Source organism: Epinephelus moara, chromosome 1 (assembly GCF_006386435.1).
Source record: "Epinephelus moara isolate mb chromosome 1, YSFRI_EMoa_1.0, whole genome shotgun sequence".
NCBI classification, from domain to species: domain Eukaryota; kingdom Metazoa; phylum Chordata; class Actinopteri; order Perciformes; family Serranidae; genus Epinephelus; species Epinephelus moara.
The window spans coordinates 10,682,682-10,700,668 of NC_065506.1; the positions used below are offsets into that span (position 1 = coordinate 10,682,682).

Below are 17,987 nucleotides of genomic sequence, written 5' to 3' on the forward strand. Positions count from 1 at the left end.
TAGATTGAAGTGGCTTCTTAAAATTCTCCTTGCATCCTTTTTTTATGTTCAGAAACTGCTGCTACACCACGGCTGAAAATCCCAGTTTTCCCTGACAGCAATATGGGGAGTGAAGGTTTAGAGCAGGTCTAAAGCAAAAAGGGGGTGGATGGGAGAGAAGGGGAGAGGGTGATGAGGGTGGGTGGGGGGGTTTGACTGACTCTGCATGGCTAGACTGGCCGGGCCCCGTGGGAATTCTGCCGTCTCTGCACAATAAAACATGGATAGGCCTGTCAGCACCCGAGATCCACGCTGCAGAGATAAGCAGGCACTTTTACATTCCCCCTCCTGTCAGACACACACCCGCACACAGAGCGCACATGCATCTCACCTCATTGTCAATTTTTCTTTTCTCTGCTGGGCTCTTGAATGCATGCCCATACATCCTGGAGGTCTTAATGCAGTCATTAAAGCTTTCATGCTGCTCACTCAACTCAACTTTCTTCCTGTGCAGCACCCATAAATTGGCCCATACACACAACCAGCTGAGAAATGGTGTCAGCTACTGTATAATAAGATCCATGGGTGTCAAACACTGCTTTATACTCCTGAATGGACAAACCACACGGATGTTATTTATCTGGGCTATACCATTTTCTTCGCTCAAACAAAGGGGGGAGGTCGGGACACGCAACAAGGCTGTTTAATACCTTTCGCCGAGATAAGAGAAATGGTATGCCCGAGATTAGGCGCAGGAAATGCCCTCTCGGGTGGTGGGAAACTTAGTGAGAAACAGAGGCTGTATGTTGGAGGTGTAACCGATAGCTGTCTGGCTTGTTCAACCCCTGACACAGGAGAAAGTTCAGTCTGGACTTGTTGTGGCATGGCTAATGGTGGACAAAATGACAACCGCATTAACATCACACAGAAGCAGCCTGTATTTTTATTTTTACCTCACGCTTTGGATCCAAAATACATTATTTCAGCGTCACACATTGGAAAATGTGTCTGCATATGAACTGTAACTGTGCATGCCGCCCTGTGAGTGTGTGTGTGAGTGACTGTGTGTGTGTGTACTCTCTCTGAACCCAAGACACGGTTCCCTGCCTGTTCTTTGGAGCAGCGCTGTAAATCAAGCTAGCTCCAGTTCCCTCAGCCAAAGGCCTACATAGGAGCGAGGCCATTTATTCAGTGCTGTTTCAACTTGTTACTCCACTGCACTTTAGCCTGGTTTCCTCCTTTGCTTTCTGCACTGGTCCCCGAATGCTCAGTCTCTTTTAAAAATGCATGCCATTAAGCACGATGTCTAGACAACGCAGATAAAACATGGGCATGATTTTGCTACTGAGTCAGGACGCTCTGAGAATTTTTGAGAGGGACGATGTGCACTGAAAGCAACAATCAGTCTGAGTTGGCTTTGATGTCTCCCTCCCTCTTTTTAGCCTTGTCTTTCTTCATTTGCCTCTCTCTTTCTTATTCTCAAGTGTTCGCTAAAGGGAAAGGTCCAATCCAGACTTGGAAACATCATCCTGTATTTACTTCATGACAAAAACAGTCAGCCAATTGGTTGAACCTTGTGTCAAGGGGTTATACTGGAATGAGATGTCTCTGACAGGGCCTGGGCCAGAATTTTATAAATACCAAATTCTTAGAGAAGAAAAAACTATTCTGTAAAAACTATTCTGTAAAATGTTCACCATGCTCATATCCCAGGTGGGCGTTTTAACAGGCTAACATTGGGTAATTAACACTGAACATAACGTGCAGCTGATGGGAATGTCTGGAGACACATACATTAAACAAAAATTCAATGCAACTGTGTTTTTGCTCCCATTTTTCACAGGTGTGACTTTAAGATCTAAGACTTTTTTATGTGTCAAATTTTGATCTTCTAAAACTCCATGTAAGTGAGCACAGATCACCTATCCACTTGACAGGTGTGGCATAAGATGCTGACAAACAACATCATAGTACACAGGTGGAATGGTCACAACAAAAGGCCACTCTAAAATGTGCAGCTTTATGAATGTTCATTTCTCAACCATAAGATGTCTCCAATGTTGTTTCCCTGAATTTGGCAGTACATCCAACCATCCTCTGATTTTAACTAATTTGAGAAATATATCTACATCTTCTCTTTGAGAAAATTCTTAGATCATTAACTTAAACCTGTGGAAAATGGGGGCAACAAACAAGTGTGTGTTTAAATGTGTGTTCAGTATATTTCATATTTTATTTATTAATTTAACTGATCAATTTTATTTTCTCTGACGTTAATCTTCCTACATTATTGTCTCAAAGTTGTTTCAAAGCCTTCTCTACACTACTAACTATGCCTAGTTATCGCCGACTCGCAGTTGTATGCCTCTGTGAACCATCTCTTTCCAGACTCATTTGTTGCCATGAGAGTTTACAATCCTTCAAATACAGATGTTACAGCAAAGAAGCTGCAAATTCTAAAATGTGGATGCTTCACACACATCTTCAACCTGGCAGCTTGGAAGATCTATAGAATCAGCACAGTTTCAAGGTGGATACCAAGGATTAGTGTCACTAATTCAGAAGTGTCTTTGCAGAATATTACGATGTCACATCGAAGTTGAATGTAACAACATAGTTATAAAATGTCATCACTCTGAAGTTTTATCATAATTAGCCTTTGAAGTCTCGAGTTATGGCCAAAAACATGTTTTGAGCTGTCAAAAGTGACCTTGATCTATGACCACCAAATTCTAATCAGATTGTCCTTGAGTTCGTGTGGACGTTTGTGCCAAATTTGAAGAAATTCCCTCAAGATATTCTTGAAATATCACGCTGTGTATGTGATGTGAGAACATGATGGATTAATGGACAGACAACCCGAAAACATAGTGCCTCCGGCCGCAGCTGTCGCCTGTGTGGAGGCAGAAAAATGTCAGAATCAGCCTTAAAAATCCAGCATTCTGTGATCACATCCAGCATGTCTGTAATTGCAGAATGTGAACTCTGTCTCATGTCATAGAATCCCAGAAATAAAACATGACCCTGGTGACCTCAGTGGTTCTGCTACAGGCCTGTTTTCTGACCTCAGCTGAAGCCACAGCTGGGAGCACAGGGTTCAGTTTACTTTGAACAAGTGTACTTAAAATAATGCATTCTTAAATAGGATGTTCTTGACTGTGATAATTTCTTGTATTATTCAAAATATATTTTGTTCGTTCTAGGTTTCGGTTCCTCTACTGGTTATCACTTGCCAGGTTCAGACAGTTCAGATTAAGCGAAATGGTCCACTTGTCACAGACATGAGGATAAAAAACAGACATTATATGATTCTGTCAAGTCAGAGTGATTAAAATCCACTCAATATGCAGGTTGACATACAGCTGGAGAAAACACTGCAATGGATAAGTAAAGACTGATGCAAAAAGACAGCAGATAGGGAGGGCTTTCATGTGTTTTTTCAAATAGGAAAATGAGAAAATAAAAAATTAGAGAGCGGGCAAAGAAGGGAGGAGGACAGAGAGAGGAGAAGAACACAGGCTGAGCAGAGTGGTGGCCGACCACAGCAAATGGACCACAGGCAATCTCTAGACTGCTCAACCACAGTGTGTGTGTGTGTGTGTGTGTGTGTGTGTGTTTGTGTGAGTATGTGTGTGCCTGTAATAAAAACAGCGCCTAAGGTTCCTGAAAATTTGGCAACATAAAGACACATACCACATATCCCACAGCCAACTGTACATGAAGAAATGCCTTGACCCCCCAAACACACACACAGCAGCACTTACTATGCAGGGCAGGGCTGTGTGTTGCAGAGATGGGAGCCCAGTGTTGGTTTGGTGTGAGGATTACACATGGTGGAGTTGACCTGAACCTTCTGGTCCTGCAGACAGATTGCCTTGGTCGAGATACGACCTGATAGAAAAAGAGCGAGAGAGTTGATGTAGTTCTTGGATACAGTTTGACAACTTCAGCATTCATGCCTACAACATGGAAATATGAACAGTTCAGTTTTGTAACTGTCATGGATCAAAATCTCTCTTAAGTCAAGCCTGTCTGTGAGCGGCTGCAGCCTCTGAATGTGGAACTACAAGGACCATAGTAAGAACACACACACACACACAGCCGTCCACTGACAAGTGAGCAGGGGATTGCTGTGAGTCTTTTGGGACCAACAGAGTCTGAACTTCTCAGTTGACAAAGGTGCTTTTCATTAGCCTTAACACACTTCCTGAACCACATTCTACTCCAGGAATAGTGCACAATACAAAAACACACTCAAACACACACACAAGAGGCAGATACAACATACACAAACACACAGATAAAATCTGACACGTGCACATAGAATACACACATGAACACACACTTTTTTCAACCTGTTTTTTTATCAGGTTGTCTACATCCTCAAACAAGTTCACTTTAAGACATTTCAGATCTTTTATACCACTTTAAACTGAATCTTCCACTGGAAGGTTGCGTAGCTGCACTTGGTGGAATCCAGGGGTTATTTAACAATGCAGACTCATTGCGTAATCTAAATGCGTATGATGGGAGAAAATAGGGGCATTGTGTGCAAACAGGTGTTTGTTGCCACACTGAATAGTGTCTCCCTCCTTTGAGATTCACTAATTAACCTAACCTGCAAACTCTCTGGACTGTGGGAGGAAGACGAAACTAGAAAAACCCACGCTGACATGGGACTACATGCAAAATCTGTACAGAAAGGCCCCAGCCTGCCAGCGTGTTTGAATCCGTAACCCTCTTTCTGTGAGGCAACAATGCTAACCACTCCACCACCGTACCACCCTAGCAAGCAAATTAACAAGATAATCCATGATCCATAGCTTGTTTGAAGATGCTACTTTCCATGAATCTTGTTAAAGTGGTCTTAAATATGGACTTGACAGCTACATACATAAAATTGTGCTAAAAGTCAGAGGCTGAAGCTGCATGGTTCTGGCAAAGAGGTAGCATTTTTACCAGTTGAGGAAACAGCATTTTTTTTTTTTACAAAGAAAAAACTATAGATCAGAAATGTTTCATGCTAAGTAAACCTACTTGACCACTGCATATTGTACTTGTTTGTATGTTTTAACAGTGTGTTTTCATTTTTTATGCTGTAAGAGGAAAAGCTTTAAAGATGAGGAATAGTCAATGTGTTTGTTCCTCTATCTCAGGTAACACTGGCTTACATTACAGCAGTTAAACACCCTGTTTAATCCATTCCTTACTCTTTCGCTCCTAGTTTTTGGTTTTGGATAGACTACAAAATAACACCCTCCAAACTCTCTAAATACCAAGTATCGCTCTCGTTACAGCCCCAAATACACTGCTTTAACGTGTGGACAAATCCAAAGCTTTGTTGGCCTACCATGCCAAGTTACAATTGCTATGCAGTGACTGGTAACTGCCATTCAAGGGAGGAGTTTAGCAACCGGTCAATTTTTGCACACGATACATGAACACACACAAAGTTCTTCTAGTTTCATCCCTAAAATAAACACATACAGGCCAACATACAACACACAGTCTCACCTCCAGCACAGGGAGCAGAGCAGTCAGAGCGCACCACACCCCAGCTGTAGTCGGGTTTCCTCTCAGTGCGAGGCAGCGTGTACTCCCACACCACACCCGGGTTCTTTCCTTGTAGGAGAATCTGTCAGGAAAGAAAACAGTGAGTCAGTAAGTTGTCACATGTTTGAATATAGTTTGTCTTTTAACCTTTTTCATCTGGGGGAAAGCACACTGAGCATCACCCTGTTTCATCAACATCAAATTTTAACCACTACATCCACTTTTTCCCATCTGCTTTACAGGTTTAAACAAGGAATCTTCCTCATCCAAATGTCCAGGCTGCCAGTATACAGGGAAACACATCATGTTCACACATATCAAGGGTCAACAATAACAGAGAGAGCATTGCCTTGGTGGTCGTCAGTGTTCTTAATCGCTCATCTTCTCAGCCAGCTGCAACTAATTAATTATTAACTAATCATTACCAGTTAGCTTCTTATCATTTTCTGTCACAATGTATTGTTTGATTTATAAGATGTTAGGAAATAATAATTGTCCTTCACAACTGTTGCAAGGTGGCATCTTCAAATTGCTTATTTTGCCTGACTGACAGACCGAAACTAAAATATGCAGTGCTCCTGCAGATTCTTAAAAAGTCTTAAAGGCATTTAATTTATTAATCCAAAAATAAAACCATAATTTGCTTTAACATATTTTTAAAAAATCTTTCAAAAGTCTAAAAAATGCTAAGACATGGGAAGTGCAATTTTTGGAATTGTTTTATTTTTATTATTTATTTTTAGGTTCTATTGTAAAATCTCAAAATAATTGGTAGCATCTATTTTTTCTATATAATTTACCAAATGCTTCTTGCATTAAACATCACACAGGACAGGAGAGTGTAACCAACAAAACTCATATTTTTTTTCTGGCTGGGATGCTCAAAGCAGAGGATCCACTGTCTGCTAGCTAGCTGTCACTGTACCCTGAACGACATGGGGAATTGCAATTGCAATTCAATGAAAACTGTCTATTTCAGCAAGATTTCTCTGCATGGCTGAAACCAGTATGTGGCAATGCATACGAGACACTGCACTCAATGCAAAAGTTTTTCCAACTCTGCACAATGGGACTCAAGGCAGTGCAATCCCACATGCAGAGTGAGAAACATAAAATCGCCAAGAGAACTCGCCAACAAGTATTTTCCAATTCTGTTCTACCATCATCTCCGCCACGCCTATTCCCCCGTCTCTGATACCAGTGCCAGGGTCAGCAGCATTCAGGTGTACACCTACATAGAAAACATAGGTAGTGTGGTGTCTGAACACAGTGACAAAACACCAATTATACAAATCAAATGAGGGAGTAAGGGACCAATTCCAGGCAATGTTCCCAGACGCCTTAAATTTCATGTTGAAGGGCATTTAAAAAATATGTCTTAAAAAATATCTTAAATATAACTTGCCTTAAGCTGTGGGAACCCTGTATATGTCAATTAAAATGATAGATCTTCACATTTGAGAAGCTGGAAACAGCAAATGTTTTTCAATTAATAAATGAATAATTTCAGCACGAGATTCACATTATCTCTGACTTCCAGACTGATTGGTGTACTGTAATTTCAAACTAACCAGGTCAACAGCAAACATAAACTGTCTTCCCCTATATAGAGTATGATGTATACGCTCTTACTGAGCCAATCTGTAACAAATATGTCACATTATTTTCCTTTGTATTTTGGTAGAAGTCCAAAAATCTATACAGTAAGTGCTACACTGTATAAAAAAAAGGTTCATGAAAGGAGAACAGAAACAAAAGACCCATCTGTTATGGATTCCAGTACAAGAGACTAAAGGTAAGACCACTGACAACGTGGCAGCTCAATTTAGCCATTTAGGTCCCACTGAGCTGTTAGATCTACTACCCACTAACCAGAAGGTTCCAGAAACATTAAGGAGCGCTTTGTTTCCTCTCTAGTCCAAACTGGCTGACCACACTATTATAAGGTCATTTTATTTGGCCAGTACAGAGCACATATGAGGGACAATTTCCACTTTCTTTCAAGAGTTAGCTCTTTTTTTGCCACATCCTTTACTCTGGCTGGTGATTCTGAGTTACCTTTGTCTGTACTGGAGATTTATTTGGACATTCAACTCAGGCAAAGACTAACAGAAGAATGAAAGCAGACATAACCATTACAGGAGAAGCATCAGGCTATCATTAAAGCAACCCCGTGAGGATTCAACTGCCATGGTGAAGAATTTTGTTAGAGGCACATTTACATAGTCAGCTCATAGTGTGTCATTTTAAACCATTTGAAAACACTGCACTGGACTGTGTTCAGTATAGTTATGTTTCTTTTACAGCCCACCTCGGTTTAGTTCAGGTTGGGTGGGTATTAATCTTTAATCCATTTGGCAAATTGAATTAAGTCCAAACTGTCAACAGCCATTCCAGTGCCTGAAAAACATATCAAGTCTATCAGTATCTGCAATAATGGACTTTGACAAGTGTATTTTCTTTGGGGTATATCCTAAAGCTAGAGGAATCTACCATCAACCATCCAACTTAAGAGAGCCAAGCACCTCCTGGGTCCGATCCACATTCAACAGTCCTGGGGCGCATCCACTGACTGGACCAATAACCTTCTGCTGCATGTTAACTGTTCCATGTGTATGGTCGGCCAAGCTCCAGACAGGAGGCAAAAGGAGATTATGTTTATGTGGAGAGGAGCGAGAAGCTCTCTAATGTTAAACAAACACATCTAGATATGTTGGTACAATATACAGACGTGTGAACAGCTGGGAGAATGCAATAAATGTGAGGAAAAGATACTTCCTGAGGTGAAAGAGACAGGTGCATACCAGTGGAGTTAGATATTGTAGTTTGGTGTGCTAATTTGGCCAGCTCACCAACAATAGTTGTTTGATTGCCGCAATTTGAGTCAAAACTCTCGCACTCTGTCTTTGAGTCTTAACTCAGACATAATACCTGATTTTAGGTTTGGTGTGACTTCCACTTTTTTGTGGATATAATCATCTTAAATAAACATCCATAAGTCTGCTCAGAAAAAAAAGGAAATCCTCATATTTTTAAGTTTTTGTCAATGTCAGAGTAATTCAGTGATAGTTGTCTGCACATCCATGGGCACACTGCCAACAGGAGCTGCTTATAGCTAATTTGGCCTACTTTCAATGGTGCCAATTTGACAACATTCCATCAAAAATAGACTCAGAATACAAAGCTCAAGCTGTAGGCAACTCACTGAATCCATGGCAACAGTATACTTCCTGTTTACATCCCCCAAAGCATGAAGTGTAGTTTGAGGTATTTTTGGGTGGGGTGGGGGCCATAGTTTTTGTGATTTTGACTGCAGAGGGGCGCACATGTCAGACTTTAAAAACCCCTGCACCCAAACAAGCTTGCCTGCTTATGTTATCTTTTTTTTCTGCAGGGGTGTCATTCAAAAGTCAGCCAAAGCTTTAGTTTAATCACACTGAATTAGGCCTGCATGCTAAAACCTGCTGTGCATATTATTCTGCACTGATAAGAGAATCACTTAAGTTAACTCTGAAACCAAGTGCAGACACAGATTTGACCAACAAGCACTGGTAACAGACACTGGAGCCAAAGGTTTGCATAATTTCACATCATGCTGACACTTAAAGAACTGTCTCTAATGGAGTCCATTATTTTCCAATACATAGCCATCATACATCACCATCAGCTGCTAGCTACCCAGGTCCTGATCTTTTTATAGTCAATGCTTTTTCCCTGCTCTTTAATAAATAAACCTCGGCTTAAACCAGGTTAAACCAAATCTTTAAAAAAGTTCTGTCTAATATGTCTCCCAGTTAAATGCAAAACTTCATTCAGTCTTATCAGAGTGCTACTGTTCTTCCTCTCTTACCCTCTGTAATGGCCAACATCCACAAGTCAAACTGAGGTTTAACATTTGCACACTCACTGTCTCAGACTGTGCACCGCCTAAACTTGAGGGTGTCTAGCCTAAAATATTGAAATTGTGGCCCTGGCCTCTTTTAAACTGCATAGGAACCGGCGACACTTTAACACCCACAATCCTTTTGCTGATGCTAACCACCCAAACCAAACCCAAACCCACTGCCATGAAGCAACTACCACCACTAACCACACCAGGACTTTGTGCTTATCCAAGCAAACCAACTCTCACCAACATTCCTGCTCCTTCGCCAAACAACAACCAATAATGTGAACCAGCAGCTATAAAAACAACATTCAGCAGGATTTTTTTTTAATCCCTTTAATAGAGGACCTACACAACATTGAAGCCTTGAAGCTTTCTAAATAACTGATCTTTCTTTCCTAAGCCATTCGCAATGTTGAATACACCCAACCAACCACAGCGTTAACATTGTCTCGGAGAAGAGACGCTAACTTTTAAATAATAATTTCAGACATATCCAAACCTGTCTCCTCTCCGGTTATTCAGTCTAGGACAACTGCCGCCAACGCTCATCCCCTGACTGACAACTAAACACCTGAACCAATAAGAAAAATATAAATAAATAAAACCAAAATCCCACAACTTTCAGCAAATCAGCCGCAATAGCAACAATGACTTCACGCTTGCTCCCACTTCATGGACAGAACTCACACTGACCCTGTGAACACTTTGGTAGTCAAAGCAAATAACAGCAGCAGCAAAATACTGCCTTGATATTAATGACAACACATATAAATCTACTAAAGCTCTACCGCCAGCAAATAAATGAGCTTTATCTGATCTGACAACACAAACTACTTTCAATAGGAATTGCATGTAGAGAAAGAGTGCAACAGTAACCTCTGTCACTTAGAGTTTACATGCAAATTAATAATTTGATGAAACAGAATCAACATCATTGGTTCCCATCTACCAAACATCAGTGATCTCATTGAGGTGCCTGCGAAGGGCCCAAAGAATACTAAAAGACAATACCCACTCTAACAATAGCCTGTTCACCATGCTGCCATCTGGCTAGCGATACAGGAGTATCTGCTGTTGTACCACGAGACCACAGACTTTCTTCTTTTCCCAGGCTGTAAGACTCTTCAACACTGTACTACACCAGAAAAAAATTTCTTGTGTAGCATGAAGGGACTACAGTACAATTTGCATTCTGTCGTGCAACTCTGTGATGCAGAATTACAATAACTGAACCCTGAACTTGAACCTCCTTTTCAGGAACGTTCTGGTCTAGTTTCAAGCTAAAAATTAACAATGAACAATATGTTTTTCCCTATACTACAGTATATCCCCGTTCTTCTTCTACTTAACATAGAAGTCACAATATTACAGTCCTATAACTTAGGTCATTGCACCAGTTTTCATTATTATCAGTTTGGCATGGTGACCATTTCTAAATACTACATTGCCAATGATTCTCAGTGTTGTTTCAATGGAAAAGACACCAGTCAGAGGTGTGAATAAGAGCTGTATTCACTGCTTTGTGATTGCAGTTGGAAACTATAGCTGCAGGCTGTATTATCTGTTTTCTTAACACCACAGTAGTTTCTTGCCAAAATGCTCCTGTGTCTTTGACTTTTTTGTCAAAGAACCAGATGTTTTCTTATGCAGTTGTTAGTCTTTGGGACTTAACTTTAACTTTAACTGAGCAAGTTCATGCCTGTCCAAGCTTCAGATATGCTTCAGCCATGAGCCACATAACATTGTCTTTGGGATGAGTTAATGGGACCTTTACTCCCAGAACCTGTGATGTCCCGAGAGAGCTCCTCGCACTTTGTAGTGATATTCAGTGCGCATAAAAAACTCCTCAGGCAAGGACGATGTTGCTGAGGCTAGATGAAACCGAAGTCAATTAGTTGTAAATTGATTAATGGAAAAACAGTTTAAAAATCTGACCTTAACTAAAAAAGGCTTATAAGTTTGACAGATCGAAATAGCCATGTTTTTCAAATGTGCATTTGTATTTAGAATAATTCTAAATTCTTGCTGTGGAATAAAAATAAGACATTTAAAGTTTCTTTTTCAACATGGTTTAACATGGTGGTGAAATAGTTATATGCTGTGCACACTTGACTTAAGTTATCCTGTTTTCGGGAGGGTCAAAGTTGGAGCAAATACTGGCTTCCCCTGAATGGCTATTTTTTCTTATATGGTTACATGTATTTACTTGTGTTATTTTGGTTCATAGAAAAGTCCTGTATATATTGAAAGAAACATATATTTCTTGAAGCAAAGTTTCAGGATAATGTGCCTGCCAACCTCACGTTGCATGATTGATGGGAGTCTATCTTCCTACATCAGACCACAGAGTGTCTTGGTTTTCACAGCGCGACCACCACACCACTCATCAAGTCAGATGAGATGATGATGAATTAGAATGCAGCAGACACAGATATCAATCTCACTTGTGGACTCACAGTGCTTTGCCCTGGACTGGCATGACCTCGCCTCACCATACCACAAGAATGTCAGTTTAGGGGGAATAATCCTCCTTGGTATCCACTGAGACCTCAGCCATATGTTCCTCCTGCTCTTGTTAGCTAGGTCTCCCCACCAGCTGAGCAGCTGTACAGATGTGAACACCTTGTCACAGTTTGCGCTCACACTCCTCAGTATGTTTTTTTTCTCTGAGTGGTTCAAGCTGAGTAAGGGTCTGTGAGTGATCGGTGCCTTTACCCTCCCCCATGTTCTCTCTCACTTTCTCTGTGACAGCGCCAGTTAAGTAGAATGTGTGAAACAGATGAAGATCAGCAATGGAAAAAAAAAAACCTGACTCGCTTTCCTTCATTTGGCTCTTTTCATTTGCAGTTAAAGTCTCTTTGCCCTGACCTTAACTTCTCACATCCAAAGAGTTCAATTGCAGAATTCTTAATCTTTTAATCTCACTCTCCCCCTCTCCCTATCCTTCTGTCTCTATCAACCTCTTTCTCCTTTTTGTAATTACAGGACATACTTATAGAGATTATGCTCGTGTCATCTGCAGATCCGCAGCATGCTACCGCTGAGCACGCTGCTGGACAGATGTATGACTGGGACACACAGACAAGCAGGAGGAGCACTGTCAGACTTAGTAAAGTCTCTGCTTTAAAGAATATTTAGAACTATTTAAACTTAGGTCTTGGGTCACTCTTTCTGTACTCTGCAAACTAAATGGTGGGAATGCAATGACCACAAAGTAAGTGGTGGGAATGTGGTGACTTTAGTACCATGAAGTATGACAGGGCAAGACATACAAATGGTCTGACAATCAGATGGTTGTGAACAAACCCACAGTTAGTTTGGCCCAATTATCTAAACCACTTGATTTTGTAAGTAAAACCAAAAGAGAGTGCAACCGAGATTGTCCCTAATGATCTCTCACAGAGACCTGTGTGCATGTACAACAAAGTCCTGCAGGTCAAACGTGAAACAGAAAGTGGTCTGCACACTTGGTATTTATAACAGACAATTATACTGTTTGCTTTGGATTCCTCTTCCACGTAAGCCTGACTAACCTCTTAGCTTCTTGATAAAAACACTGCTCGTGTTTTGTGCCCCATCTGAGATTCTAGCTCTGTCATCATGTTCCCCGAACTCAGCAATTACCTGGGTGACAACAGTCTCATTACCAATAGGTACAAAGGCCGAACGTACAAGTAAGTCTACAGCTATGCTCGAGGCTCTGTGAGACTGCACTTAGGTACAGTGGTTCTTGTTATTCATCTTTCTTTAGTGTATTAGCATGCTACCACTCATTAATCAGCATTACCCACAAAGTTCAGCCAAGGCAGACGGGAATGTCATTTGTTTTGCAGTTACTTCATTATAAACCAAAGAGGTCTGGGAAGCATAAATGTTTGTACAAAACGTTGTGCTTATCCACCCAGTAGGTGTTGAGATATTTCTCAGCATAAGTGAAAAGTCAGTGGCTCTCCAAAGTCATTAGGATTCATCCTCTGGGCACCATGAATGTTTGTACAAAATTTCATGGCAATCCATACAAGAGCGGTTGAGATATTTCAGTCTGGACCAAAGTGCTGGATCGACCAACTGTCAGAAATGCTGACATTTCCATCCCTACAGCCAATCCGCCAGAGTGCTAAAAATAAGTTTCCTTTTTAAAAAATTAAAAATAAAAACTGAATTATCCCTACATCTAACCATGCTCAGTGAAAGCAAAATTGTGGCATTCCAGAATGCAAAAATTGCTCAAGTAGAAGTTGCTAAGAAAAATCATAAAATCTATCTTGCAACCTCTTCTGGGAATGACAATATTAGATTGTTGTTACTAGTCTGCATGTCTGCAAGCATTCATCTTGCCAAAGGAAACAACAATGGGCTGTTCAAACGCCAACTACAGCAGCTACTCCTCTAAACTGCCCACAAACAAAAGTCTCTTTTCTAAAATAACTACAAAAACATTCAGACATTTCCTGATGGCCAAACAAGTGACCAGCCAAGCACTTTAGAAATTTCACACTGGTGTTCCTCCTGGATTCACAGGCCACTCATTCCTGCTTCAACCACAGGATTTCAGTAGCCCAAGGGACTGAGTTGAGACTAGCTTTTACATGACTACCACTTCACCCATGTTGGAAGGGGGAAAAAACTCTTCCCTTCACCTGGTTTCCACTTCTGTTTCCACGCCTAAGGTTCAGAGTTCAAGAGAAAATAAATGCTTTTGCTGACAAAGTTATGTGAGAAGAACATCCCACACATCCCAGCACCATTCACTTAAGTCATATGGATAATGACTCGGCCACTTGTGGAATATTAGTTTTGCTCTCAGGAGGATACGCCTGTCCAGCATCACATTCTGCTGCTTCAGGACGGGTAAAGACTCGCCCTCCCTTCCAAGCTCTGGTTTCTGACACACCACTGATTACAAATGTGGGGCAAAAAAAAAAAAAAAAAAAGGGAACCACCAGCTCATAAATCACCTCCTATGCTATGCAGAACATCTCACTTCAAGCAACCATCTGATTTTATACTTTTCATCCCCGCCTCTTAACGGGCAGTTGACTTAGGGATTTTTCTCGCTCTATTAGCCGCAAATCACATGGCTGCAACAAAGCACTTTTGAGATCAGTGGACATGGGGGCCACATCCATGGCTTTGAGTATGTGTATGTGGACAAACACGTGACTGTGTGACACTGGAGCCAGCAGTACCAAGAAACTGTACTGCGTATAAACAAGAGGCAGGCTTCTGCCATGTGAGACTGAGCTGAATAGTGAAAGTGGCACAAAGGCTGATTTAGACTAATTGCGCCACATCTCCCTTTTCCCTGTCTGCTTTATTGTCCTTGTCATTATATTGATGCTTTAAGGATTGGTTAAACAAATTTACACAAAACATATTTTCTCACTTACCCTTAGCCTAACCCCTAACCCCTAACTTGTATCTGACCATGCACTGACATGTTTTGACTGTGCTCATACAGAATGCAAAGTGGTTTTTAAAAGTGCTTTAATTTCATATACTGTACAGTCCTAAATTTGCCCCTGGGTGGCACAGATTGAGGAGAGGTGGTGATTATTGAGCTTTCTGTCTTAAACTAACATTGACAGTGTGCTCTGGGTGAAACAACCATTTAAACTGTTGGCTTTGATTTTAATTAATCCTAGATATGTCTTCTTCTGCTGCTTTTAATCCTTTTGTTCTCTTTCTTTCACTCACACAGAAGACAGCTCTGCACAGGATCGACTGTTTTAAGGCCCTAAAAGCTGAAGATTCTTCTGAGTCTTCCATGCCACCCACCCATCCCCAGATCATCCCTGACGTAACCAATCACCAAACACAATTAATCCCCCACAGAAGCATTACAGACAGTTACAACCACCCCTTTTTTCCCTACCACCCAAACCTCTTTTTTTCCATCTAAGCCTATTCATATCCAGACGTAAGAAGAAGAAAAAAAAGAGGCGCTGCAGCTCTGCCAGGGACCCTGTCACTGTCAATTGCCACAAACGGACATCACCCGGCAGCGGCGGCTTACTTCAAACACCAGCGTCTCATTAGTAGGTCCAGCGGCATAAAGGCTCTCCGGCTTGTTGAAAGAGCGCTGGTAGTCAAACACAGTCCCACCAAAGTGGAACTTCCCTGGCCAGTCCACAGTCCAGTCCCCGGTCAGGTAGTACTTCCTCTTCAAGGAGCGGACAGCCAGGTAGCTGGTGGAGACCTCCATTTCCTGAATGCGAATGCTTCGTGCTCCAGCTGGGACTGTCACCATGGAGTAATACTCTGGGAAAAAACAGGGAAGGAAGGAAAGTCAAGGCTGAATCATGACTAGATATTTGCTGTTCTCTAATTCTTATGTCATGTTTAATCATAATCCAGCTATCCAAACACGCAAACACCATCATCTCTGCTTTACCTCATCATCAACTTTATCTCTGGTCCATGTGTATTACTGCACAGGGATGAAGTGAATCCGTCCATTATGAAGTGGGATTATATGGTTTTTCAATGTTCTTGTTTGTCCGCTTAAATCTCCCTTTGTCCTTGCAGAAGGACTCAGTTTATTCTTGCTAACATGCACAGACAGCCTACAAACAAAGACAAGCTTACCGTTAGCCCTGTGTTGAAGGGTGTATTGGCCCTTGAAGAACTTGCAAGTGGAGTTGTCTCCCTTGCAGATTCCACAGGCATCCAGAGAGGCCTTGGAGCCCAGTATCTGGTCACAGCCTACTGCCTGCACACACACACACACACACACACACACACACACACACACACACACACACACACACACACACTGCATCAGTGTGGACAGAACTAGGATTGTGAGGAATAAACTAAAAATTTCCAAAATCCGGGGGTAACTGTTATTGCATTGGTTTTAAATTGGGTGTTTTATGTAACTATTGCACCTGGACCTGGATTACAATATGAATCACAATATGGATGCAGCATTACTCTTAAAATTAGATGAAGAATAGGGAAAAGATTGATATGCAGTCAAATGGAGAAATTATAGTTATTTGGTTCTAAGAAATACCAAAAAACTGTCAAAATACTGGAACCCCATAACAGTTCATTAGCCAGGTTTTTAATACCTGCTTGCACGCATTTTTCTTCAGCATTGAACATACTGAGGTCAATTCCTGCTGAGAAAAACAACAACCTTTTTTACTATTATGCCTTTGTGCATGCTAAAAGCCATTAGATGACATATTGGCAAGAACTGCTCCTTAAAGGGCTGCAAGTAAGGCAAGCAACATGAATGCTTTCGACAACTAGACAGGTTTTACACAAATCCCCAGTTTAACCCAATTATCTAAATCTCTTAAGTAAAACTGAAAGTGAACACACCCAAAATGTCCACTGCAATCATGTTTGCACTGCAGTAGGTCAAGGAATTGGCTGCATAAGATTTAATAAACATTTGAACTTTTTCCAACGTTTGCCTTCTTTGTGAGGCAGGTGTTGCAACTGCAAAGCCTGGACATCCACACCGTGATATATAACAGTAAATTTATTTTTTTTTAAAAAGAACTGAATCAGGTCAGCATATCCAGAGGTGTATTCCTGAAAGCAGGTTTAGTGAAAACCCTAAATTTATTAACCCTAAGATGAGGGAAACTTTGTTTTTTTTTCCCATTCCAGAAAGACAGATAACTTTAACCCTGAGTCAGTTACTGTAGTAACTCTGTGAACCTGACCTGCTCGCTGGCAGGTTTTCTTCAACAAACCCTGAGTCTCTCTCTGTCTCCTCCCTCTGACACAACCAGACATGCTGTTTATTTCCTCACTGATTCAGTCCGTATCAAAGCGCATATTGCAGCTTACTGTGTGTCAGAATCCAAATCCTGGTTGGATAGCTGTTTGTTATTAAGAAATATCTTAAGTTACCGTTCATCATTTGATTGGTCACACTGATGGAAGATAATTCCTCTAATAGTGGAGATTATATATTAATATTTCTGAATGAGCAGGGTTGTTGTGCAGCTGCAGAATGTAGTTTGAAACTGAGTTTGTGAAATCGACTGTGTATAGTCATAAACTGAACATGTTTTAACAGCATTTCAGTGACAATGTTTAATTTTAAGCTACATTTGTTGAAGTAGCTGAAATAAAGCCGATGAATGCTGTTGAGCCAGAGATCCAAATAGATGTCGAAACTTTAAAATCTACCATATTTCAACCTTGACATCTTTTCAATTGCAAAATAGAAACCACATCATCACTGGATCAGATTGTGAGCTACAATCATGTCTCCATGTCTTTGATTTATATGTTTTTAAAACCTTTAGCTATAGTTTTAATTTTCAGTTTCTGGCCCCTGTGTTTTGTCCCTATCAGATAAAGCTGAACAAATTTATTTAAAATTTAATGTTGGCTTTGGCCTAATGATGAATTAATGGACAACATGAAACTTTTCCTCGCTCTGACTCAGGCTCTTTTTTTAAGCTAAATATGCACAGTCTGCATATACATGCATTAATAGCCCTGTGTCCACTGGATTAAAATGGAGGCTATGCCTTTTATATACCTGTTGCTATGCTTAATCATAGTATTGAAGCTCCATTGATGGTAGCTTTTTTTA

At 40.9% G+C, this 17,987-nt stretch overlaps 1 protein-coding gene across 1 annotated transcript in view; it reads right to left on the bottom strand.

Annotated features, from left to right (window-relative positions):
* The window catches only part of adamts18 (ADAM metallopeptidase with thrombospondin type 1 motif, 18), a 78,946-nt gene that overhangs the window by 16,120 nt on the left and 44,839 nt on the right, over positions 1 to 17,987 (bottom strand). Inside the window, exons 15-18 of the mRNA XM_050047563.1 lie at positions 16,010 to 16,133; positions 15,438 to 15,682; positions 5,494 to 5,614; positions 3,744 to 3,870 (exon numbers count right to left, since the gene is read on the bottom strand). Of these exons, the coding sequence (XP_049903520.1) occupies positions 3,744 to 3,870; positions 5,494 to 5,614; positions 15,438 to 15,682; positions 16,010 to 16,133 (617 nt within the window). The remainder of the gene's footprint in view (positions 1 to 3,743; positions 3,871 to 5,493; positions 5,615 to 15,437; positions 15,683 to 16,009; positions 16,134 to 17,987) is intronic.